Below are 25,187 nucleotides of genomic sequence, written 5' to 3'. Positions count from 1 at the left end.
AGATGAACTGCAAGCATGGGTCATCCCACCCTGGAATCAGAATAGCTTAGAAAGGATAAGTTGGTGACTCGAATACAGGAAGTGCTTAATGAATGAATGAATGAGTACATCCTTTATTTAAAAAAAAAAAAAGCTAATATTTGAGTTGTTCTCTTGATCATATCAAAAGCCTATTAGATGGTACTATTTGCATCGTCATTTCAACAGATGAAGACTTGGAGGTTTAGAGCTGTTGAGATCCGCACCTGAGACCACGTTGCCAGAGAGAAGTAGAGACAGGTAAGGTTCAAGCCTAAATTCTTCACACCTCAGTAAGAAAGAACTCTAAAGATTTTTTGTTTGTTTGTTTTTGTTTTCCAGGAGGCTTATTTTGGTGATAGGAGAAATTTGGAGTGAGTGTGAGTTCCGAGGAAGAGAGAGGATGTCCGCAAGTGTGATTCCAATAGGTCTTAACACTATGCTGTACCACTTCAGATCTGGCTGGGGGGAGGGTGCGGGATGGGGGGGATGTCTTCCTGGCATTCAATGTTTTTGTCTTCTTTCTTCTTCTAAAGTGACTTTCAAAATACCTCTCATTTGGTTTTCATGATGTTACCCCATTTGAATATATTTAGCTTTCTTCCTACATTTTGAAGGAAGTTAGCCTTTGTTTTCCTAGACGTGGGATGTACATGTCCCTTTTCAGCTTCAGGGCAGACTGAAAAAATGAAGTGAAACAGAGTTTTTTTGTTATAGATTTTAAGGGGGTGCCGGAAAGGTCTCCCTACCCACGAGATCTCCCCCGCTTGCTTCCTGACGCTTGCAGTCCCACCAACGCGGCTTCATTGTTTGGTTCCAAGTCAGTTTTCTGTCAAAATGCAAATAAATCAGGGATTGATAATGGCACTGTAAGCCAAACAGCCTGCCAGCCTGCCCCTCTCCCTTCCTCCACCCATCTTTTCCTTTAATAAATACTGTTGGAGATAGACTCTTGCTGTGTAATGGGTTCTAGAGTTTTAAAGGTATTTAAGTGGTCCCTGCCCTCAGGAAAGTCTTGACTCTGGAAGCAGAGGAATTTAAAAGAAATGCAGTAGTGTTTGGTATAAGGTGTGGGGAAAGCTAAAAGGGAAAAATACTCTGTTTTACTTAGAAAGATGAGCACAGATATTTCTTAAGCCTTAAGTCCTTCTCACTTCAGTAAGAAAGAACTATACAAATTCTTTTTTTTTCCAGAAGGCATTTTTTGGTGATAGGAGAAATTTGGAGTGAGTGTGAGTTCAGAGGAATATTACAGAGGGAGAGAGGGAATGACAGTAAGAAAAACACAAGGAGAACCTTGGAATCAAGGTCGTAACACTGAGCTGATTTCAGAATTGGGTGTCATAGATTGGGCCCTCCTCACTTACAGGAACCTGCCCCACTGTCAGGCCATGTGTTAAAACACCACAATAAAAGAAGAATCAGTATTTTTGCAAAAGGACTTGAGTCTATTCTACAAGGCAGAAAAGGTTTACTGTGACTGATCGGTAGGCACAGAGGCAAGCACTTCTCTGATATACTAGGGGGTCAGCAAACTTTTTCTGTCTACTACCAGCTAGTTAATATTTTTTTTCTTTTAAAGTTTTTTATTTATTCATTCATGAGAGAGACACACACAGAAAGAAAGAGAGAGAAAGAGAGAGAGAGAGAGGCAGAGACACAGGCAGAGGGAGAAGCAGGCTCCATGCAGGGAGCCCGACGTGGGACTCGGTCCCGGGACTCCAGGATCACGCCCTGGGCTGAAGGCGGTGCTAAACCGCTGAGCCACCCGGGCTGCCCCAGCTAGTTAATATTTGAAGCTTTGTGGGTCCTACGGTCTGTAGTGACCGTGTTGCAGCTCTACCTCAGTGATGTCAGAGCCCCCAAGGCCAGTATTCAAATGAAAGGGTTGTGGCTGCTTTCCAACGAAACTACTTACAAAAGCAGATGGATGTCCACAGGGCCTCATTGGCCAGCTCTTGGTTTATACCATTTAATAGACATATTAAAGGCCTGAATTAAGTAAGTGTAAGATTTAAATTAAGTTTAAATACATTTTTTTAAGGTGAGGGTCCCATCTCCTGGATGGACAGCAGGGTCTCCTGCAGCCCATTCCTTATGTTAGATGACTGCACAGCCTGGTGTGGAGCCACTGGAAGGAAGTTGCCCTTTGAGCAAACAGCTGCTGAAAAGTCTGTAGTGAGTGAAGAAGAGAGGGAGGGCACAGAAAGGCAAGCAGACAGTCAACAAAACTAAAAGGCAACCTAAGGAACGGGAGAAGATATTTGCAAATGTTTGATCAGACAAAGGGCTAGTATCCAAAATCTATAAACAACTTATCAACTCAACACCCAAAGCATATATAATCGAATCAAGAAATGGGCAGAAGACATGAACAGACATTTCTCCAAAGAAAACCTAGACATGACCAACAGACACATGAAAAAATGCTGCACATCCCTCGGCATCAGGGAAATCGAAATCAAAACCACTATGAGATCCCACCTCACACCAGTCAGAATGGCGAAAATTAACAAGTCAGGAAACAACAGATGTTGGCAAGGATGCGGAGAAGGGGGAACCTGCTTATGCTGCTGGTGGGAATGCACGCTGGTGCAGCCACTCTGGAAAACAGTATAGAGGTTACTCAGAAAATTAAAAATAGAGCTACCCTGGGACCCAAGGATTACACTACTGGGTATTTGCCCAAGGGATACAAACATAGTGATCTGAAGGGGCACCTGCCCCCCTGCCCCCCCCAGTGTTCACAGCAGCAACGTCCACAGTAGCCAAACTGTGGAAGATCCCAGATGTCCATCAACAGATGAGTGGATAAAGAAGATGTGGTCTATACATACAATGGAATACTACTCGGCCATCAGAAAGAATGAAATCTTGCCATTTGCAACGATGTGGTTGGAACTAGAGGGTATTATGCTAAGTGAGGTAAGTCAGTCAGAGAAAGACAAATACCACATGATCTCACTCATATGTGGAATTTAAGAAACAAGGCAGATGAACATAGGGGAAGGCAGGGGAAAATAAGGTGAGATGAAGACAGAGAGGGAGGCAAACTGTAACAGATGCTGAACTCTAGGAAACAGACTGAGGGTTGCTGGGAGGGGGTCATAGTCATTAAGGAGGGCACTTGATGTTATGATGTGATGAACACTGGGTGTTATTTGCAACTGATGAATCACTAAATTCTACCTCTGAAACTAAAAAAAAAAATGCAGGTAGACAGGATCGTTGTGCCACAGATGCTTAGCTGGTTACCAAAAATTCATGAATTAAAAAAGTATAGAGTGAGTAGTCTATGACTGATGAAAAACTGCTGCATTTTAGTGATAATATATAAATGTTTATCAAACATGCTAATTCACAGATTATAGTTACTCAGGCCTTCATGTATTCATTCACAAACATTGCTTGTCACACGCCAAGTATTGCAGAACGTCCTGGAGAAACAATATTGACTAATTCAGGGTCATCCCTGGACACCCAAGATGTCCAGGTTACCTCCCGTCTAACTCCCTGTTTTTGGTAACGTTCTACTATTTGGTAATATATGATTATGATACTGGACTGCACAGAGTGTTTTTAAAGCCTCAAGCCCTTGGACCAAGTTGTGCCTTTGAATTTACCAAGACTAGTTCTGTTATAGTCGTGCAAAGATCCTGCCGGTCGGAAACAATTACCTGCATGCCATCTTCTGCAGAATGGCCTGACGCATCCCATCACTTAAGCTGTATGTCTGCTAACTCCATCCTATAATCAGAGCCGGACACAGACTTCACCTGCTCTAGAAAGCGTCGCCTTATTAAAAACTCTCAGGTATGTATCCCCATCCCTGATGGCTTCTCTCATCAACTACACCCTCAAAATCTCCGTTCTGATGATCCATAGGTCCTCAAATTCAACATGCCCAAACTTGAAGTCGAGACCTAGACCCCACCTACCCTTCCTTCCCTCCCTCACCCTCCCACACAAAGTCACCAAATCAGTGAACAGAACTATTTGCTACCCAGTGAAGCCACCCAGAAGCTTGGAGGTCAGTCATTTTCGACACCTTCCTTCCTCTCGCCCCTAACGGTCTACTATTCACAAAGTCTAGGTGATTCTATCTCCTAAATACCTCCTCAGCTGAATACTTTTTCTAACTCCAGTGTGTTCACCAGAGCCTAACCTACTAACTTCTCGTATCTGGCCGTTCTAATTGTTCTGCTGGAGTCCGCTCTCACCTAAATGTCATGCCCATCCTGTATCCATCTGATCATATCCATCCATTCAGTGGTTTCAAACTGCTCTCAGGCTAAGGAACAAAATACCTTGAGTATCCTGTTAGATTTTTGCACCATCTACTCTAACCAACATCCCCATGTTCCTCTGAGGCTACTCCCTTTTTCCCTTTTTCTGACACGTCTGAATTAGGTATCATTTTTGAGCTTTACTCCGGTCTGCACGTGTAGATTTGTATTAATGATTCCATTCTTCATCAACTTTTGTATCCGTACCCTTTGCCAAGTAACACTTCTGTGCTCTCCCCCTGTTGGTGACACATAACTTCCTGTCCCTGGGTTCAGTCATATGATTTGCTTTGGCCAATAGAATTAGGTGCAGTACTGACCCCAGTATTGCAAGAGGCCTTCCTGGCTTCCTTGTCCTCATGAACCTCTTCCTTCATCATAATAAGAACATGCCTAGGGTAGCCCTTTGTTTCCATGAAAAAGTTGAGGAACATGCTGAGTGGAACTATCCAGCTGAGACCAGCCTCCATCAACTCACACCCAGTAGACACACATATATGAAACAATAGCTGGTTGTTTTAAGCCACTGAGGTTTGGGGTAGTTTGTCAAGTAGCGACAGCTAACTGATACACTACCATAATAATCTGCATTTTCCTGCGGCTTGGTAAATGTCCTCAGCCTTTGTTTTTGCGTTGAGGTCAATGGGGGTTAAAGTCCACAAAGACTACGTAGATGGGTCTCATTCTTCCTACTTGAACAGCAAACTTGTGCTTGAGGATTGAGGTCTGGTAATAAAACAATGGCTACTTCCTGAGATTTTTCTCTCTGATTTTCCAAATGAAATTAGGGCTTTCCTACCCATCTTGCGAGTAGTGTGGATGAAATTGAGCATGGATCTTTTCCTTGCTGCCACAGAGGATCTTCATCCCTGGGAGGGACGGTGAATCCACTGCTATAAACTGAGGACCATGCTGAAAATTCAGGCTGGTTTCGTTTCGTTTCATTTTGTTTCTTTTTTCTCTTCTTTCTCTTCTCTTCTCTTCTCTTCTCTTCTCTTCTCTTCTCTTCTCTTCTCTTCTCTTCTCTTCTCTTCTTTCTCTTCTCTTCTCCTCCCCTCCTCTCCTCTCCTCTCCTCTCCTCTCCTCTCCTCTCCTCTCCTCTTCTCTCTTCTCCTCTCCTCTCCTCTTCTTTTTTCTTTTTTCTTTTTTTCTTTTCTTTTTTCTTTTCTTTTTTCTTTCTTTTTTTTTTCTTCTCTGTTCTGTTTTTCCTTTTTTATTTAAATTCAGTTTGCCAACCTGTAGTATAATACCCAGTGCTCATCCCATCAAGTGTCAGGGCTGGTTTCTGAAGTGACACACTCTACCTGCTTCCTAACTAAAGGCCTGGGTGTCAGGAGAGGCCTTTTGAAAGGTTGGCCTAGATTGAAACAGCACGTCTTGTTCTTTTTATCCTTGTCCTCTGAAGTTCTCTTTGAAACTCTGTTGAATGTTTCTGGCCTTTATATTTTCTTGACCTAACAAAACCAATTACTAAGTGGATGTTAATTAAGCCACAGGGCCAAGTCATTGGCAATTCAAAATGAAAACCATGACTGCATGTGGCTGTCATACTTTGCCCCAAAAAGCCACAGCAAAGCACTGTGCTCTTCAAGGAGACTCTTGAAATTAAGACTTTCTGAGCCATAAATGTTAAGTGACTTGAGGGCTGTAAAACAAAGTGCCTTGATTAATATGCCATCAGGTCTGCTATGTCAGGACAGAAACAGAGATGGAAAAGCAAACAGTGAGCAGTTTTCATGGCACCAGAGCAAATAAAGACATACACACGTGCATGGATACAATTCTTCTCCTAGAAATAAATTTTAAAAACACACGGGTTAGTTTTGCTCAAGTCCACCCAAAATTCCAAAGCAGACATCTGGAAAGGAGAACAATTAAGCATCCTAGCTAAAATGCTTTAGATATTTTCTTTTTTGGTGGGGAGGGGGAGAAGATTAGAAATTTGAACAATTTGTTCTTTCTCTGCCTTTAAACCAGGTTGTCTTCAAATGGCATGGATTTGCACGACGGCCACCTTTGCTACCCAGTGCCTGACAGACCGTCGCTAACCTGACCTTCTCTAGAAGAAGAAAGTGAGCTAGGCTTCCATTCTCCTTCTTCTGCAAACTACTGTACCCTTTTACTTGGGAGCCAATGTGTCCTGATAAGTATGTATCCCCTCGGCAGTGACTTCCTGTGCCATCTCCCATCATAGGACGCCCTGGCCTGAGGGGTAATATGGGAACCCAGAGATGTATCTTGCTCTGTGGTACACAGAATGAGCACAGGAGGCTCGGAGCTGTGTTCCCTGAGGACTGGGGTGGGGTGGGGGGGAGCTGCGTGGCAGGGCTGGGTGGTCAGTGGCCTCCTTTCTCTGGAAGAGAGGCCTGGAAAAGAGCCTGCTCAGTGATGGGCTTGAAGCTCAAGAAGGGGTTCAAATCAGTCCGTTGTGTTGAGGGCCCTTTTGGGGTCAGAGGCCATCTTGATTGGAGTCTCAAACGCAATAGGGAGTGTGAAGAATTCTTTGGGCTTCCAGGTGGACTCTTGGAGAGGTAACATAGATAGTCTACAGGCTCCTTTGCTTCTAGGCTCCTTCCTGGTGGGCATATCCAAGGTCTTTTGCTGAGACAGCAAGTGTGAAGTCCCAAGGCCATTGCCCTTAATCTCTCCAAAGTGGGAGAGGTAAAGATGCAGCCCGGGGCTTGTTGGTCAAAGTGGAGAAGGTTCCTCTGGTTCTCACAGTGCTGCTTTGACAGACTTCTCAGGGGGACAACCTTAGGTCTGTACCTCTGGGCCAGATGGCTCCATCTTCCCTGTGTAGAGAAAAGGCCCCATTACTGGATGCTTCCAGGGGACATTGTTGGACTTACTCTTCTCTGGACCATGCTGGGGTTGTTCACTTTCTGAATCCAAGTGCTGTTTTTCCTCTGGTATGTCTTTGTCCTTTCCCAGAGGATAGTTACAGGCAGGTTGTTGTATCTTTAGTGAGGAAGAGCAGAGTGTGCAGTCTGTTGCAAATGAGGGAGACCAGTGTGAAGAAAAAAAAAAAGGCATCTGAAATTTCACATGAAAACCTCTAATTTGTACAGGAGATAGGTTGTCATTAGTGTCCTTTATGTTTTGAGAATAATTAACATAAGTGATTTCAGCCTTCCCAGCCGAATAGTTTGCATGTTGAAGTTTGTTTACTATTTACTTATTATACCTTCCAGGTTGAAACAAAAAGTGTTTTAAAAACCTTAGTAATGGGGCACTTGGGTAGCTCAGTTGGTTAAGCGTCCAAATCTTGGTTTCAGCTCAGGTCATGATCTCAGGGTCGTGGGATTGAGCCCCAGATTGGGCTCCTTGGGGAGTCTGCTTGGGATTCTCTCTCTCCCTCTCCCGCTGCTCATGTGTGCTCTTTCTCTCTCAAATAAATAAATCTTTATAAAACAAACAAACAAACAAACAAAAACCCTTAGTGACCTACAATACTTTTTGGAAGGCACAAAGCTCATCCCTTTTTGATTATTATTCCATTTTAAGACAAATATACATTAATATTTTCTTTCTTTCTTTTCTTTCTTTCTTTCTTTCTTTCTTTCTTTCTTTCTTTCTTTCTTTCTTTCTCTCTTTCTTTCTCTCTCTCTCTCTCTTTCTTTCTTCTTCCTCCCTCCCTCCCTCCCTTCCTTCCTTCCTTCCTTCCTTCCTTCCTTCCTTCCTTCCTTCCTTCCTTCCTTCCTATAGTACTTTGGTGTATTCCAGCGATATAAGGATATAAAAAGAAGAAGAACAAAGCCCCTTCCCTCAAGGTTTAAATTACAGAATGAGACATGTTTTCAGAGATACTGCTACTAAGTATTTTGCAAAAGGCATTCTAGATTTTATCCATCCTCGTGTTTTGGAAAAATAACTTGCAAATTTGAAAAGAAAAATCCAGTGTCACCCACATGCCCCACTTCTCATGATTAGAAGTGTTTTCTAGGATTCACCAATGCAGAATTACATTAAGCTCTTTTCATGCTCAAGGTAAGCTGATTCTACCATTTGACAACTTGATCTGTGGCCACATGGCAGCGACTTATGGTGACTCCATGATTTTGTAGTTTCCCGTATGAAGAAAGTAGTTGTGTGTAGAATAGCATTGATCCTTACTCATCCTGCTACCATAAGCGTTAACCCTTAATTATTTACAGACCTGGTGTGGGGATGTGGATTAGTTGTAATAACCATCTTCCCTTGCCGTGGGCAATGTGGAAAATGGTTTCAGACTGTGTTTGGCTTGTTTACAGATACAAACATCAGCAGTTGACCTCATATTCTGAGATCCCCAGTAATAGTTTTAGCCAGTCTGTAATTCTAGAGCAAGACTCAGCAATCTGAAATGCTTTGGGAATGAACACATTCGGGTTGCCAAATTTTAAGGATCGCTAATAATTTCTCCTTTAGTGCTATATGATTTTAATTGTGCTGACAACACTTCAGGAGACCTATTTCTGCAGTGTATTATTTACTTCCTCAACCTGATAACAGAGAATACTGCCCAGCAGTAAGCCTTTTCTTGATGACCTGGCCTCCTTATGTTGATTATCACTCACTGTACTAGTTGACATGCAATGATTTTTACTATGTTTACTGCAGTTTTATGGAGAATACAATAACTGTTACAGATTTTTACAGCATATGATTATTTACCCCACATTAAATGGCCTCCCACTGATGTATTCCCGAATTCTTATTCATTATTTCTCATCATAGTTGGGATACTTGCCTATGGCAGCCACTCTCACCTTTGTTTCTTCCAGAATGCTTCAGGCATAGAAGTCCAGGAACCCCATATAGACAGGATTCATAGGCTTTTAGGTTTACTCTCACCAATAAGGAGTAGGAGTCCAATGTTATGACATGGTCATGACAATACTGTGACCCCGTATTCTCTTATATTTGCTCCCAGGTTCTCATCTGGTTTAAGATCAAATGAAACTAACAGATACCAGATTTTAGACTGGAGAGTTGTTCAAGGAGCTACTCAGATATGAATTAAAATCAATTCAACTCTTACTAACAAAAGCAATAGACAATTCTTTTTTTTTAAATTTTTATTTATGATAGTCACAGAGAGAGAGAGAGAGAGGCAGAGACACAGGCAGAGGGAGAAGCAGGCTCCATGCACCGGGAGCCCGACGTGGGATTCGATCCCGGGTCTCCAGGATCGTGCCCTGGGCCAAAGGCAGGCGCCAAACCGCTGCGCCACCCAGGGATCCCCCTAGACAATTCTTAATATTGGGTAGCTTTAATATTTTGAGCTGAGTGGCTACAAAACTTCACATGTAGAACAAAAATGCATGATGTATCCTGATTTTGGAGGCAAGAGAAGAGCTAAGAAACTTACATTTTAGTTAAGGTGGGCCTGAACTGATTTTGGTTTTAGATTGATAATTTCTGGCTGCTTCTTTAAAGGCTGACACCAGCTTTGTTGGAGGACAATGAAGAGGCCCATTCTGACCTTTTTTTTAAATTTTTTTTTAAATTTTTTAATTTATTTATGATAGGCACACAGTGAGAGAGAGAGAGAGAGGCAGAGACACAGGCAGAGGGAGAAGCAGGCTCCATGCACCGGAAGCCCGACGTGGGATTCGATCCCGGGTCTCCAGGATCGCACCCTGGGCCAAAGGCAGGCGCCAAACCGCTGCGCCACCCAGGGATCCCCCATTCTGACCTTTGATGAAAACAGAGATATAAGGTCTTTTATTAGGTCCTGCATTGGAGGGGCCAATTCCTCATTCTCCCAAGAGACAAAGGGCTGAGTTGAGGAATAGAGTTGCAGGTACTTTCACACACATACACGTCCAGGAAATTTAATTTTTTTTCTCCTTGATAACCAAGTCCAAGTTTTAGGCAACAACTCTATTAAAGCAATTTGGTATGATTCCATAGATACTTGGAGAAAAGTTCTATCAGAATCCTTACTACTTGGGTTTCTCCTGGTTCTTGTGATTTCTTTCTCCTGCTTTGAGGAGTTAGGGCACTGTGTTGACTTCCTTTCCAGTCCTAGTGGCTGGTAGGAAGTCCTGATGTCTGATATGACTTAAGGGTCATTAATATTATTGATTGGCCAGTGTTTCAAATACTGGAACAAAAGCAGTAGTAACTGCTGGCATGACTCACCGCAGAACCAGAGACACTTTAAATACAGCAGGTCTCTGGGAGACAGTTTGAGGAGAAGAGAGAGCATAGCCTTGGGAGTAACCTACCTGTTGGCTGTCCCCACCTCACCACCAGCTAGCCTGTGACTTAGGATAAGTTATTGTTTTCTGGCAGCTGCTAGGCTGCATTTATGGAAGGGCATCAGAGTTCCTCTCTCACTCGCTGGGTAGTTGCAGGCATTAAGTGGATAACACCCAGGTTCTGGGGCAGCCCTCCCTAGACTTTAGATTACTCCCATGGAGCTCGTAAGGAATCAAAAGTTAACAGAAAAGGTAGGACAAACTTCTCCTTTGTGTTCTTTAAGAGACAAACTCAGTAAATGATCCTTAAAAAGATTTACCAGCCTTTGACCTCCTGAGCAAGCACCACTTACTGTTGGGAAAGCAATCTCAGCGTCTTCGAAATTAAAATCACACATATTAATGTTTCACCATGCTTCTCAGACCTGGAGAGGCCAGCAAGACAGAACCAAGAGAAGCTGGTAGCAACAGGATCTAAAGCAAGTGGAAAGTGTGAGAGGGAAACACAGCCAGCCCCAGAATGTTGCCTTTAAGACCAGGGGGGTGGTCTGCATTATCCAGGTGGGTCCTGACCAGGGAGGGAGTCAGCAGATCCAGAGTGAGCTGCCAGGCTAAGGTTTGGAAGGTTCCACACTTGTTAACAGTGGACTTTCCCAGCCAAGTACAGGCGAATTTGAGGCCAGTTGAAACAAGGAATTGGCCTCTCCCCTCCTTAGAGACTTTTCTAGTTGTTTCTGAAAAAGCCTAAAAGGAAGAAAGTTTGGAATCTAAGACTGCCTAAGAAAAATGATTTGTTTTTGTTGAACAATGGATGATCCAATTTGGAAATGATGCAAATGTAGCTTTTTACTTACCTTCAGGTGTTCAATAATAATCAGCAATTACTCTGTGATACAGTTCTGTGCTGTTCAAAGTTGTGAGAATTAGTCCTTTCAACCTGACTTTGCTCACATCTTAAAGTAGTTTATGTGGATCTGTTTAATGAATGGGCTGTTTTGATAAGCATTGAATAATAGAGGAAATGATCATTATACTTGGGAACAAATTTGTGTGCATTAATTTTCAAATAATTAAAGTGGGAATGGAAAAACATTTGTAGCTACCAGCATTCTCATTTGAACAGTACCTAAGAATGTATGCAATACTAAAACATATTTCTGCAGGATCTTTATAAAAACAAATTCAAACAAACTCTAATCATCTAATTTACATAAGTTTAAATTGCTTAGACTCTTTACAGATACTTTTGTGGAGGTTTCTGTAGATCAGTTGTTCTCAGAGTGAGGTCCCTGGATCAGTAGCATCAGCATCACTTAGGAACTTGTTTGAAAGGCAAATCCTCTGAATTTTTTGGGGGGATGTTTAGTTTGATAAGTTCTTTATAGATCTTGAATATTAGCTCTTTATCTGATATGTCATTGGCAAAAAACAATCTAGCCACGAAACGGGCAGAAGACATGAACAGACATTTCTCCAAAGAAGACATACACATGGCCAGCGGGCACATGAAATAATACTACACATCACTTGTCATCAGGGAAATAGAAATCAAAACCACAATGAGATGCCACTTTACCCCAGTGAGAATGACTAAAATTAAGACAGGAAACAACAAATGTTGATGAGGATGCAGATAAAGGGGAATCCTCTTACACTGATAGTGGAATGCAAGCTGCTGCAGTCACTCTGGAAAACAGTGTGGAGGTTCCTCAAAAATCTAGAACTAGAACTACCCTATGACCCAGCAATTGCACTACTAGGTATTTACCCCCAAAGATACAGATGTAGTGAAACCAAGGGGCACCTGCACCCCAATGTTCCATGATAGCCAAACTGTGGAAGGAGCCAAGATGTCCTTTGATAGATGAGTGGATAAAGAAGATATGATCTATCTATCTATCTATCTATCTATCTATCTATCTATCTATCTATCATCTATCCACACTAGAATATTCCTCAGCCATCAGAAAGGATGAATACCTACCACTTACATTGAAGTAGATGGAACTAGAGGGTATTATGCTGAGTGAAATAAGTCAGTCAGAGAAAGACAATTATCATATGGTTTCACTCATATGTGGAATATAAGAAACAGGTCATGGAACTGTAAGGGAAGGTGGGAATGGAGGAAAATTAGAGAAGAAGATAAACCATGAGAGACTCTTAAACTGGGAAACAAACTGAGAGTTGTCAAAGGGGAAGTGAGTGGAGGGATGGGATAACTGAGAGCCCTGAATGTTATACTATATGTTGCAAATTAAATTTAAAAAAAAAAAGAGAGAAAAGAAAGGCAAATTCCTCTCTTCCCCCACCTCTTGAACTGGAAACACGGGTGGGGCTGGAAGTCTGTGTTTTAGCATGTTTAGCATGCTCTCCTGGGGGATTCTTACATTTGTTAGAGATTTGAGAAATGTTACCTTAGGGAAAACTGAGTCTAACTTACATAACTTGGCCTTATGATAACCTTACTGTTAGTCTTTAATCTTCCCACTTTGGCCTTATTGGGACATCATTTACTTAGAACTTTGGAAAATGACCTGACCTCCTTCTGTTACAACCATTACCATCCACCACTGCCACCAAACCAAAAATGTGATATCAAAAGCCAGTATGAAATAGTCTGAGCTCTTGTCAAGGCCAGAAATGATGTGTTTCATTTTAGGAAGAAAGAAAAATGAATAGAGCATTTTTAGCTTTTGGTTTATGGAATGAAGGTCGTGCTTTATCTACTAGTCTCCTCATGCATGCGTGATTGTAAAACTCTCTCTCCCCAGGGGGGATATGATAATGGAATATTTGATCCCCATCCCCAAATTTCCAACCTCTGGTTGTAATTTCTATAAGAAAATTAAGAGTCTACAGAAAGGTCACAAAGTCATTACCGTTGGGGGTGGGGGTGGGGGGTAGGAATAGCACAACCTCTAAGGAGAAGAGCAGCAGGGAGGAATTTGGGATGGGGAAGGGGCATCCTGCAGGATGGGCAGGCCCTAGATCTATCTCTCCTTCAGGACCCTCGAAGCTATTGCCTTGAAAGCAAAGGTGGTCCTTTCCGGCTCAGTTGTGCCCATGAAGATTCTCTCCAACACTGCAGAGGGGGCAGCTTTTTGCATGCTTTTGCCTCCTGCCTGGCTTATTTGATCAGGATAAATTTTGGTTGTTGACAAGGTCACCTGGGATGTGCCTCATGCAAAGTCTAAAGCCCAGCAAGCTAGTCTTCTATCATGGATATCTACATCTGAGGCTGCCAGCTGCGGCATCCTGATTGGTCCTCTAGCTTAAAAAAAAAAAAATTAATCCAACATCAAAAATTAGGAGATTTTACAGAAAAATTTGGATTGCAAGCTTTTTAAAAAATATATTTTTATTAACCAATCTGGCAACACTATGTCCATATTGGATCATTTCCATATCTATAGAAAAGGAGTAGATCTGAGGACGGGTTTTCTGTGTCAGATGCGACAAGCAGAATCCAGTTCACCACATTCTCTGCCAGTCCCTACAGTGCCTCTGAGGCTACCATTGGTTCCTATTTATCATTGTGTATGTAGTTTGATTTCCTCCCAAAACACTACAAATAATGGCCCCAAACTGGAAAAACTCTGATGTCAATTATTTAAATAGGACCTCCATCATCAACAGACAAATACCCTGATATGTTCCCCTACGAAAATAAAGGCGCAATTGTTTTTATCCCAAACATAATGTTTAATGAAGCCAGGCTCTATGATTCCATTTATATAAAGAGCAAGAGTGGGCAGAGTTCATCTAGGGTGTTCCAAGTTGGGATGGTAGTTCTTATCCTTGGGGAGAGGCTGGAGTGTGGCTTCGGGGATGTTCATATTCAATTTCCTGATCTGGGCGCTGGTACCTGGGTGTGTTGTCTTTGTAGAGATTCATTCACTGGTATCCTTGTGCTATGTGCATTTTTCTGTCTATGCATGTTCTGCTTGAGTCCAAAGTGTCCTTAAAAAAGTATGTGTGTGCTGAGAGCTCACATCCTGATTTACTTACTTATTTATGTGACTTACTAGCTAATATGTATCTTCAAATAAGCCAATTTCTAAAATTTTTTCCCCTAGTGTTTGAAAAGAGGCTAAGATTCTTAGTTGGGTTTTCTTGTAGGTCTTAGGGTTATAAAACTCCTGGAGAACCATGTTTAAAATTATTAATCTCAATGCCCCTAGATATGTCTCAATCTCTCTGAATTATTCATTTAAGGAAGTTTGCTAGGCGGTACACATTCGAAGCTGTTTCCTACCTGAGATTGTCTTTATTTTGCCATCACATATGAATCCTGGATATGGAATCCTTGCAGCACATATTTTCCTCTAAAGGGTCTATAGACATTTTTACATGATTTTCAGTCATTAGTATTTGAAACAGGAGACCAATGGAATATTGGCTCTTTGGAGGATATTTTATACTTTTTTGTTCTTAAATTTATTTGTGATCTTTTCAACTGATAAATTCATTTCTATGTATTTTTATTTTAAAAAGATTGATTCTTTATATTTGAAGCTAGAAATGCTTAAACAGCATATATCAAAGTAGGTTCAGTTCTGCCTAGGATCTGGTATGTACTCTCAATTAGTCAAAATACTTTTCCCAAGTAAGAAATATTTCTATATTATTTAACAATTATTTCTCTTTTTTAATTTTCTTTTTTCAAGGGAGACCTATTATCTATTGGCTGCGATATTTCATCTTCTCTGTACATTATTTTCATTGCTTTTAACTTATCCCTTGTAGTTAGGGAGAATTTCTTGACATCATTTACTATTTTTCTTATTCTATTTTTTGCAGAGTCTAAATTACTTTTAAGTACTTCTATAATGGCTTTGGCGTTAATTTCACTTTTAAGATACATAGGACTATTTCCAGTGAAATTATTTTTTTTTCTAAACATTTCCATTTTCATGGTGTGGACTCTAGGTTTCTTGAATCACGTTGAAATACAAATTATTCAAGGTTTCCTGAACTGAGGCATGTGATGAATTCAATTGTACACTTGTGGTCTAAAAATTAAAGTCAAAGAATCACAAGTCAGATAATTTCTAATTTTTCTATTTCTTGAAATAACTCTGTTTTAGAGAAAGGTAGCTCTACTGATCTTAGAAATTTTTACTTCATTCTTAACAACCTGTAGACAATTCTACTGGGTTCTGTATTTATTCTATTTTCTGTTCCTATGAGGTATTTTTTACTTGCTTGCCATTGATTTATGGCCATGGAAGAGTTGAACTAGGCTCTGATAATTGGTGGGTTTATGCCAAAATATCTCAAATAGAATTTGTTTTGAAGGAAGAAATGACAAACACAAAAAAAGAAAGAAATGACATATAGTTAAATCATCAGATTGCTTGCTTACTGATTTTGAAGACTAAAAGGCATGGAGAAGGATCTAGAGCCACAGCTGTACTCACAACCAACATTTAGGCTTCACGCCATTGTGGGAATCAAAGACAATAGCTCCTTCTATGCCCAATACTCTGCTTGCTGAGACTTTTAGCAGGAACAAAGTCTGAGGCCTTCCCACATGTAGCCCCTATGCTACTTAAGGGGTGAGATGAGAGAGTCCTAAGTACTGGGCTTCCCAATGAGTTCCCAATGTCCTCCTCTTTTTTGAGTCTCAGGACAATGCCGACTTCACCATTTTGAGTTAGGATTGTAGTAGACATTTTTTACTAGCCTCTCTGGATCCATGTTCTATGACCCTTTCTAAAGAGTTGTGATTTGCATTTAGATTTTGTGTGTTTCTATCATGCTTATTCCATGACCAACTTGAGAAGTGGAACACATGACTCGGTTAACACTAACCCCCTCTACTCCACAACCAGATCAAAGATTGTTTAGGAGATGGGTATGTGAGCTAAGCTTGTCCAATCAATGTGACTCTCAGAAATTTTGCTGAGATACTGGGACAAAGACTCCCTTTCCTGATGGATTTGAAAGAGGAGACATGCAGTCCTGGGACCTGTTGTCAGCTGTCTTGAGACCATGGGGGTGCAGGAACTAGTCTTAGGACATATTTGACACCAAGGCAGAGAGAGTGCTCTTAGAAAAACAAAATAAAACGAAACTGGGATTTAGTGACATCTTTGAGTAGCTGAATCTGTCCTCGTTAGATTCTAGGCAGACATTTCTCTATATTTACATTTTTCCAAGTCATTAAATTTCCATTATTGTTAAGCCACTTTCAGTGATGTTTTCTTTGGATACAAATGGGTCTTCACTGGTATAGAGGTAATGGCTCTAGGTCTACTAATTCCTCTTCCTAACTTCCAGATCTTATTCTCAGGAAGAGGGCAGCTTTCATAATTTTTTTTTTTTTTTAAATCCAGAACTGCATAGACTGTATCTGGAGAATAAAATTCTGTAGATTTCTGGTCTGTAGATGGCACCAGTCCTTAATTTAAGTGGTCATGCAGATGTTTTCCAATGTGAATATTATTTTGGTCACCGTATTAGTTTTCCATTACTACATAACAAATTGCCATAAATTTAGTGGCTCAAAACAATACATATTTATTATCTTACAGTTTCCTGTGGGTCAGAAGTCTGAGCACAGCTTATCCGAATCTTCTCATTGTCTCACAAAGCTATAATCAAGGTGGTTGGCTGCCTTCCTTTCTGGAGTTTATGGTCTTCTAATCTCACGTGGTTATTGAAAGAATTCAGAAGGCACTTGGGTGGCTCAGTTGGTTTAGTATCCACCTCTTGATTTCTTCTCAGGGTGATGAGGTGGAGCCCCGCATTGGACTCTGTGCTTAGCACAGAATGTGTCTGAGAAATCTCCATTTCTGCCCCTCTGCTCGCCCTCTCTTTCAAATAAATAAATAAAATCTTTTTAAAGAAAGAAGAATTCAGTCCCTTGTAATTATAGAATTAAGGCTCTCCCTTTCTAGAACCCATGATTCCCTGGCACATGCTCCTTTCTATAGGCAGTTCATACCATTGCTTGCTTCTTCAGGGCCAGCAGGACAGTGTTTCCCTCCAGTTTGGTAAAGGTGGAGTCTTGTAGATTTCTTGTAACATGAACACTGTAGTGATGTTCCATGACCTTTGCCATATTCTGTAGATTAGAAGCAAAATGTTGTTCCAACCCGCTCTCTTAGGGAGAGGATTAATTAAGAGTGTGACCTGTGGGGTGGCACATTAGGCTGTGTCTACCACAGTCTTTTAAATTACTCTTTTCAAAATAATTTAACTTTTTATTTATGTAGCAATACTAGATATATCCCCAACCACTTGCACCATACTTTCATTTTACTCTTTTTTTTTTTTTTAAGAGATTTTATTTATTTATTTATGAGGGACTCAGAGAAAGGCAGAGACATAGGCAGAGGGAGAAGCAGGCTCCCTGCAGGGAACCCAATACGGGACTCGATCCTAGGACCCTGGTATCGCAACCTGAGCCACCCAGGTGCCCCCTTTTTACTATTTGACATCATATTGGTCTGAACTATGATTTTGGTGTTTCTGAGAGATAGAAGCCAGTGGGGAAAAGTGGAAATAAACCAAGCAACTACACATCACAGAAACTCAAAAAGTATGCGCAACTATGATTTCACAATTCCTTGTTCCTTATGCCTTTGGCTCTGTACCAGCCCATCTGTGTTTGCCAACACCCGACAGAGGCACTGTGGGGTCTGCTTCTTCCATTTAATTGTAGTGTGGGCTGCTTTGAATTTTACTTTGACGTTCAACAGCGGCTTACATTAACACTTAGACTTATATGAATGGATTTCTTCTGATGTTGATTCAGCCAGCAGCAAATTATCTACCTTGGAAAGAGTGGGGATGAGATTTAGGTGTGAAATTCATTTCTGACTGGCGCTGAAGTCCTGGTTTACCTGGCACATTTCATCCAGTTTGACTCAACCAATTTTTAGTAATGACATTTTTAAAGTGACTGAGTTTGCCTCCCTTGTCAGAATTCTGGCTGTGAAAAAGTTAATGATTGCAATAATAACCTTAGAAATGATTTTTAAGAGACCACTAGGGGGGAAAATGAGTCTGTGAATTTTATTTTAAAATGTAGTAAAGCTAGAACAGATAAGTTGGTTGAAAATTATCCTGTTTTTGGTTTTTCGTTGTGATTTAGGAACCATTGTAAGATTTCATCCATGTCTCTGTGTTCTCTGTCCTCAAGTCATAATTCTAGTGTGATTACATCAAAATTATCTCCACAGTAGCCAACTGTGGTGTTACAAACAGAGAATTAAGACTTCAGGAGGTGAATAAGCAGAAGCAGCAGGAGCTCTAGAAACGGAGAGGCATAAACCTTCTGATCTTCTGAAAATGTTCCTGAGGACAGCAAAGGAAATGGGGGGTGGAGAGAAAAAAAAACGTGGTTTATTACATAAGCCAGAGTCACTTCTAAATGGAAAGAAGGTGGATCCAATTTTTCTCAAATGGCACTCATGAATCTTTCTCAAGCAAAGGGACTTTGTGAGATGGATCATATTACCGTTGCATTCTATATGGATGGAAACATTTTTCAAAATGCAACATGTGCATATTTTTTGTTATACAGCCGACAGCCATTATATAAAAATAAAATCATTTTTAAACTTTTATGACAAAAAGCACTTTACCTGATTCTATTTTTTCTTTTCTTTTCATGCAAGAATATTTCTCAGGTTATTATTAAAGGGATTATCATAATCAGAAACTGATTTGTGCATGAAATACTGTGGTGAATACATTTATTGGGGAATGGTCAGTGTACAAGGCTGATGTTAATATAGAAAGTTAAATAATCACTTATAATTATTTAGTTCTGTTTCTTATTTCTTTTAGCTGAGATCACTATATTTTGTGGCTATTCATTTTGTTTTACCCTAGGAGTACCCTTTGTGCATCATTAAAAACTCATCTCACAGGGTCAATCAAATTAACTTAGGAAAGATTCCAGGGGTCCACATGGCACTGGCTGAAAAAACAATGTTTTATATTCTTTTCTTCTTTTTAAAGGTTTTATTTATTTATTAGAGAGAGAATGAATGTGCATGAGTGGGACCCGAAGGAGCAGACAGAGAGAGATAAGCAGACTTCCCACTGAGCAGGGAGCCCGATGTGGGGCTCAATCCCAGGACCCTGAGATTATGACCTGAGCCAAAGGTAGATGCTTAACCAACTGAGCCACCCAGGTGCCCCAAAAATGCTTTATATTCTTATTTTCTGCTTTTCATACATAAGGAGAATTTTTTATATGTATGCAATATACTTTAATTTTAACATGGCATCAAGCAAAGATCTTCTGAGCACCATGGGGAAAACTGGAGTTCAGGAATCTCAACAGAGATCAATTGTACCCTAAAAAAAAACTCTTCCTGATAAGTGTGGAGAGCAGTCTATATAGAAGGCCACACGTTTTTGTATCAATCAACATTTTTATAAATGTTTTTATGATGGATTAGAAGTTCTGTTCATCAGATTTATAATGTCTCATGATAGATGGGGAGGCTGACAGAATGGACAATGATCAAAATGACACAAGACAACCCCCTTCACTGATTGAAATTCAAGAAGAGGGTATATGACCGGATACACCCTGAAAGTGACTTAAGTTTTTCTTTATTATATTTTAATTTTAGATAATAAAAATGTTTAAAAGTCATACGAAAAAGGAAATGTGTTTCTCATGTATTCGCTTTCTAACTGCAGCTTTTCATCATGTTTTATAGATTTTTGAAAAGAATGTGTATGTGTACATGCTCATACACATATTTATACATTTTGAATGTATATAAGTAATACAGAAACATGTTACCCTGTGAAAAAATATTATATGTGAAGTCCTGCTGTAGTCTGCATGTGTCCCCCCCCCCCAAATCCATATGTTGAATCCTAACCCTCAAATATGGTGGTAACCCTCAAATATGGTGGTAATAGGAGGTGAGGACTCAGGAAAGTGATTAGGTCATGACCTTTATAGATGGGATTAGTACTGTTCTCTCCTACCTCTGGTACTATTCATACTAATTCCCTATAACCAAATATGTGAATTTTTTACATGCCGACCAATTCTCTGATACCAGCTGGGTGTCCTGCAACTCTGTGCAGCTCAGACACGGTCCACCTGAAATAAGCATCAGGTCCCACGAGTCAAGTGCTCAGTCCCACAGGACTGTTCTCACTTCAGACACCAATAACAAGTCCTAGGTTGTACCCTGTATTTTTGATCAATTGGTTACAAATTGAGGTTCCCACAACCTTCTCCTTGGGTGAGATCTGGAAGGGTCCTGGGCACAGGAGCTTCTTCCTCTGTGGAGTTGGGGTACATCAATTTCCTAGCACATACATGGGAGCTCTCCAAGCCTCTACTTTAGGGATGTCTATGGAGGCTTTATACGTCACCATGATAGATTATTATGCATCATTAAAAACTCATCTCACAGGGTCAATCAAATTAACTTAGGAAAGATTAGGCCCTTAACTTAGGAATGATGGCCCTTCTTTCCTCCTCAGAGAATAGAGGATGGAGTTGAACATTCCAGGCTGCTAATTATGGCTAGTCTTTCTGATGACCAACCCCATCCAGGAGCTATTCTGGAGCCCACCAAGAGTCACCTCATTAGAACAAAAGACATTCTTATCACCTAGAAAATTCCAAGGGATTTAGGAGTTCTCTTTCAGGAACCTGGGTCAAAGACCAAATGTTAGAACGAAAGATGTTCCAAGCACCCCTATTGCTTGGGTAGTTCCAAGGGTTTTAAGAGCTCTGTGTCAGAAACCAGGGGCAGAAACCAATATATATATATTTCTTATTATTTCACACCTTTAAGCACCATTGTGCAAGCTTTTAAAAATGTAATCATGACTCTGTTGGTGTCGTTGTCACCTAACTGGTAGCAGGACATTGCTAAATGAGAGTGGTTTTCCTCTATCCCTACTTTTGGCATTTGTATCCTTTTTCTTTTTTTTGGAGTGGGGCTGCTTTCCTTCTCTCTTCTGCTTGACACAGAACAAAGGCTGGTCAGTCAGAACACTTTATCACTCTGGCTACATGTGATTGGTTAGTAGTTGACAAGCATTACAATCCAGGTCAATCAAGACTTTGGCTGGGGTTCAAAGAAGCAGATGCTGCTTGATCTTCAATCATATGCCATGAAGATGGCATCAACTGGGTTTCGCTCACAGCCATATTTGCAATGATTTGGAAACAGCTTCTCAAAAGGTGAAGTAAACTCAAGGAAGATAAAGCATAGGGATACATAAAGCCAATTCTAATCCCTTATAATTTCCCAGCTATGTCGTAAATTCTCCCCTTTAAAAGCCAGGTTAGCTAGGTTTCTATCACAGATATCCCAAAGAGTCATAGTTAATATAGAAATAAGGTGTAGTTAAAAGAAATGGAGATATTTAGCTTGTATAAGAGACAACTGGCAGTGTAAGAGAACTCCCTCCCTGCACTTAAACAACTGTTGTGTGGTAGTAGTCTTATTCTGAATAGCTTCATACTAGAATTAGGCTGTAATTTAGAGAGAGGTACATTTTGGCTCTAAATAAATAAAAACGTCTAACACTTAGGGCTGTGTAAGAATGAAGATCTGCTTTTGCAGGCATTCGGGAAGCTACATCCTGGAGCAGTAATGTGTCAGCAAGAAACTTCTATGCCATACAAAGAATACCTGTGGGTGTGGCCTAGGTCTCAGTCCTCAGGTCATTAAGGGTGGCAATAATGGGATGAGGGAAGCACCCATTGGAAGATCGAGGTCTAGCTAGGTTTCAATTCATACAAGATTTAGCATATGTCTCCAGGGAAGAAAATAGCTAACAATCTCAGTTTACATAGAAAGGTCTTTTCATTGTTTCTAGAGTAGCAGCTAGCATGATGGCTTGTCGCTACTACTATTTACTACCTAGATGAAGGAAAAATCTTGGCCCTGGTAGATCATAGCAGCTTCCTCCAACCATCTCCACTCTGAATTCATACAGGGCCCACAAGTTTAAGCCCTTCTAAGTCACTGGAAACTCACAAACGAATATGCAGAGAACTTTTCAGTACTTAAAAAAAATCTTCCAGGACCATGCACCTGTAGGTCATAACAACAACAATAACAAGATAAAAAACAGTTTATTGTTCATGTTTTATATTTTAGGTATTGTTCTAAACCTTTTCTCAAACTCCATGAGGAAGGCATTATTATATCCTTGTTGTATAGATGTAGAAGTTGAAGTTCCAAGAAGTAAAGTACATTGTCCAAATGTCACTCAACTCTCAGCTAATGAATGGCAGAGCTATAATTCAAATATAAGCCTATCTGACTTCTGTTTCTCTTAATCAATGTACTATAAACAGTCGCTAAATGAAGGACATCAGAAATTGTAAGTCAGAAGGCATAATAATGGCCTCTTTGTCATGTGTAACAAACCTATTCATACCAGAAAGCAGCTGTACCTCAATGACCACTCACTACCATATACACTTCTCATCTAAAACTGTATTTGGGAAGACCGTATGAATAAAGTCTTGATATTTATCAGGACAGATCCTTCATATTATTTAGTTCTGGGATTATTTCAAGTGAACTCTTGCTATTCTCCCAAATGATTAGGTTTCAAAATGTTTAAGACCCAATATTTAAGCATCAATTTGATGTTCATCCCATTTTCTCGTCAGCTGAACCATGTATTTTTGAATTTGTTGCAAGATACACAAATAATTTTAGTTCAGTGGATCCATAAAGTAAGGTTAGCTTTGCTAAGTTTGGCTAAGTTTTGGCCCTAACAGTTATCTCCTGATATTGGCATTGCCCAGAGATTTGGGAAATGGAAGCATCCTCCACTCATTGTTCCCACATGTTTTCCTTGGTTCTGAATGTGGTTTTACTTTGCTGTTTTTCAGATACAATTGTCTCATTAGAAGGTCTATGGCTGTGTTATCCTGGCTCATTATATCTATTTTTTTCTCGTATTTTATTTTTTAGCTTTTAGATGCCCTTGGTCAAAACTCCCACGCGTGCTTCCTTCCTTTCCCGTGGTTTCTGCCGGCAGCAAAAACAGTCTCAGAAATTTCCAGCTGGCTGAGAACAAAGAGAAAACCACAGAAAATATGGTGATAATAGCTGCTGCTTCTGGCACAGGTTTCTCAGGGGACTTAACTTCTTAGGCCCCATAGATAGCAAAGAATCAAAAGCTGGGAGGAGAGTAGAGAGTCAGCAGTTAAAAACTCCTTCATTTTTTCAGTCATGGATAGAAAGCCCAGTGAGATTAAATAATTTTCCCAAAATGATTTAGCTTCTGGTATGATGCTGGCATTAAAATCCAGGATGCTGACTCTGAGCTCAGTGCTCTCACCAAACCCCATCACTGGCCAAGCCCTCGTTATAAAGCCGTTCATAGTGTCGCTGAGGAGGATGACACCACCATGATGTTTTATGACTTGTTCCTTCATCAGTCAGCATTTCAGGCATCCTCATTTATTCCTTTTTCAGGTAAGCCAAGACATTGGAGGACCTTATAACCACTATCTGTGATACCAGAGAACTTAATGGTGAAACTTATTCTGGCAGCTTTGTCTTTGACCGTTTTTTAAGAATTTTCTATCCTGTGGAGGTCTGAGCAACAAAAGGGGTCATCTGCATCAGAATTAAACAACTGTCTTAGTGCATAGACTTGTGTAAGTCCACAGCACCTGTTGAGCTAAAGAAATAGTGAGACACAGTGGCTTTTGGTTTGCGAGAAACAAAATGAATGTACAGTCATAAAAAAGCTCAATTTTATGGATTTATGTATTAGATCTTTATTATTAATATTTTTCATTATTTATTTCATAGATTTTTTGGATCATTTTGTATCTGACTGTGCTCCCCCATTTCTGTCTTATCTCTGAGACTCAGTTCCCATAAGCATACCAGAGATTATTCTGCTTCTAACATTTGGTTCATCAGCCACAGTACTTTTGATCAAATTGTGCTCCTAAAATATCCCAGTAAAAGCCTATATTAACGCATTTTTGGTTTATACTTTGCCTATCTGCAGTAGCCTTTTCACTATGCTCCATGTGATGAAAGAGCTCCGGATTGGAAGTAAATACTCATTTACTACCTCAGTTTAGCAAGCATTCCAATATTAACCAAAGCCACACCAATAGTGACAACAATTGTGGAGTTGGTACTTTGTGCCAGGATCCAGAGGCAGTATGGTGACTAAGACATGGTTGTTGCTAATTTGCGGGTTCCTTGAGGGCACCCCTGGGCCCCGTTTGTCTTACTGCTCCTCCCTGCACCTGCCCTGCATCCTGCATGCAGCAGCATTGGGATTTGGCCAAGCACAGATGATGTGGAAGGGCTTTCCGATAGAAGCAGGGTTTGAGTGTGGACAGAGAAAGGAGGTGGGCCTGAGGACAGAAGGGTTTGCTGACCCGGAAAGCTGAACTGACTTAGGCTCAGCCATGTCTCATCAGCAGCAAGGCCAGGGCGAGGCAGGGCCCTAAGGGGATGTGTGTGGGGATCCTGATGCCCAGGAGAGTACAGTAGGAGAGACCCAGACACACAGGGCGCAACTCTGCAGCATCTTGCAGTGAGAAGAGTAAGGTGATGCCAATGAGGATGAGAGCTTTTCTTTGGTGAGCATTTCATGTGTGCCAGACACTTTCCATACATTCTTTCTATGAGTCTGACAAAGGCTCACACATTAAATCTAGGCTACAATTGTATCTTGTCCTCACGAAGAAGTTAATTGAGCTGCT

At 40.7% G+C, this 25,187-nt stretch overlaps 1 protein-coding gene across 1 annotated transcript in view; it reads right to left on the bottom strand.

The window, feature by feature from the left end:
- The window catches only part of PLEKHG7 (pleckstrin homology and RhoGEF domain containing G7), a 78,577-nt gene extending 54,667 nt beyond the window's left edge, over positions 1-23,910 (bottom strand). The window contains 4 exon segments of the mRNA XM_072771588.1: positions 6,359-7,096; positions 7,154-7,262; positions 23,455-23,520; positions 23,795-23,910. Of these exon segments, the coding sequence (XP_072627689.1) occupies positions 6,359-7,096; positions 7,154-7,262; positions 23,455-23,520; positions 23,795-23,910 (1,029 nt within the window).
- Between the last annotated feature and the right edge of the window lie 1,277 nt (positions 23,911-25,187).

The sequence above is a fragment of the Canis lupus genome, chromosome 13 (assembly GCF_048164855.1).
Source record: "Canis lupus baileyi chromosome 13, mCanLup2.hap1, whole genome shotgun sequence".
Taxonomy (NCBI): Eukaryota; Metazoa; Chordata; class Mammalia; order Carnivora; family Canidae; genus Canis; species Canis lupus.
This window is presented reverse-complemented; position numbering and strand designations above follow the sequence as displayed.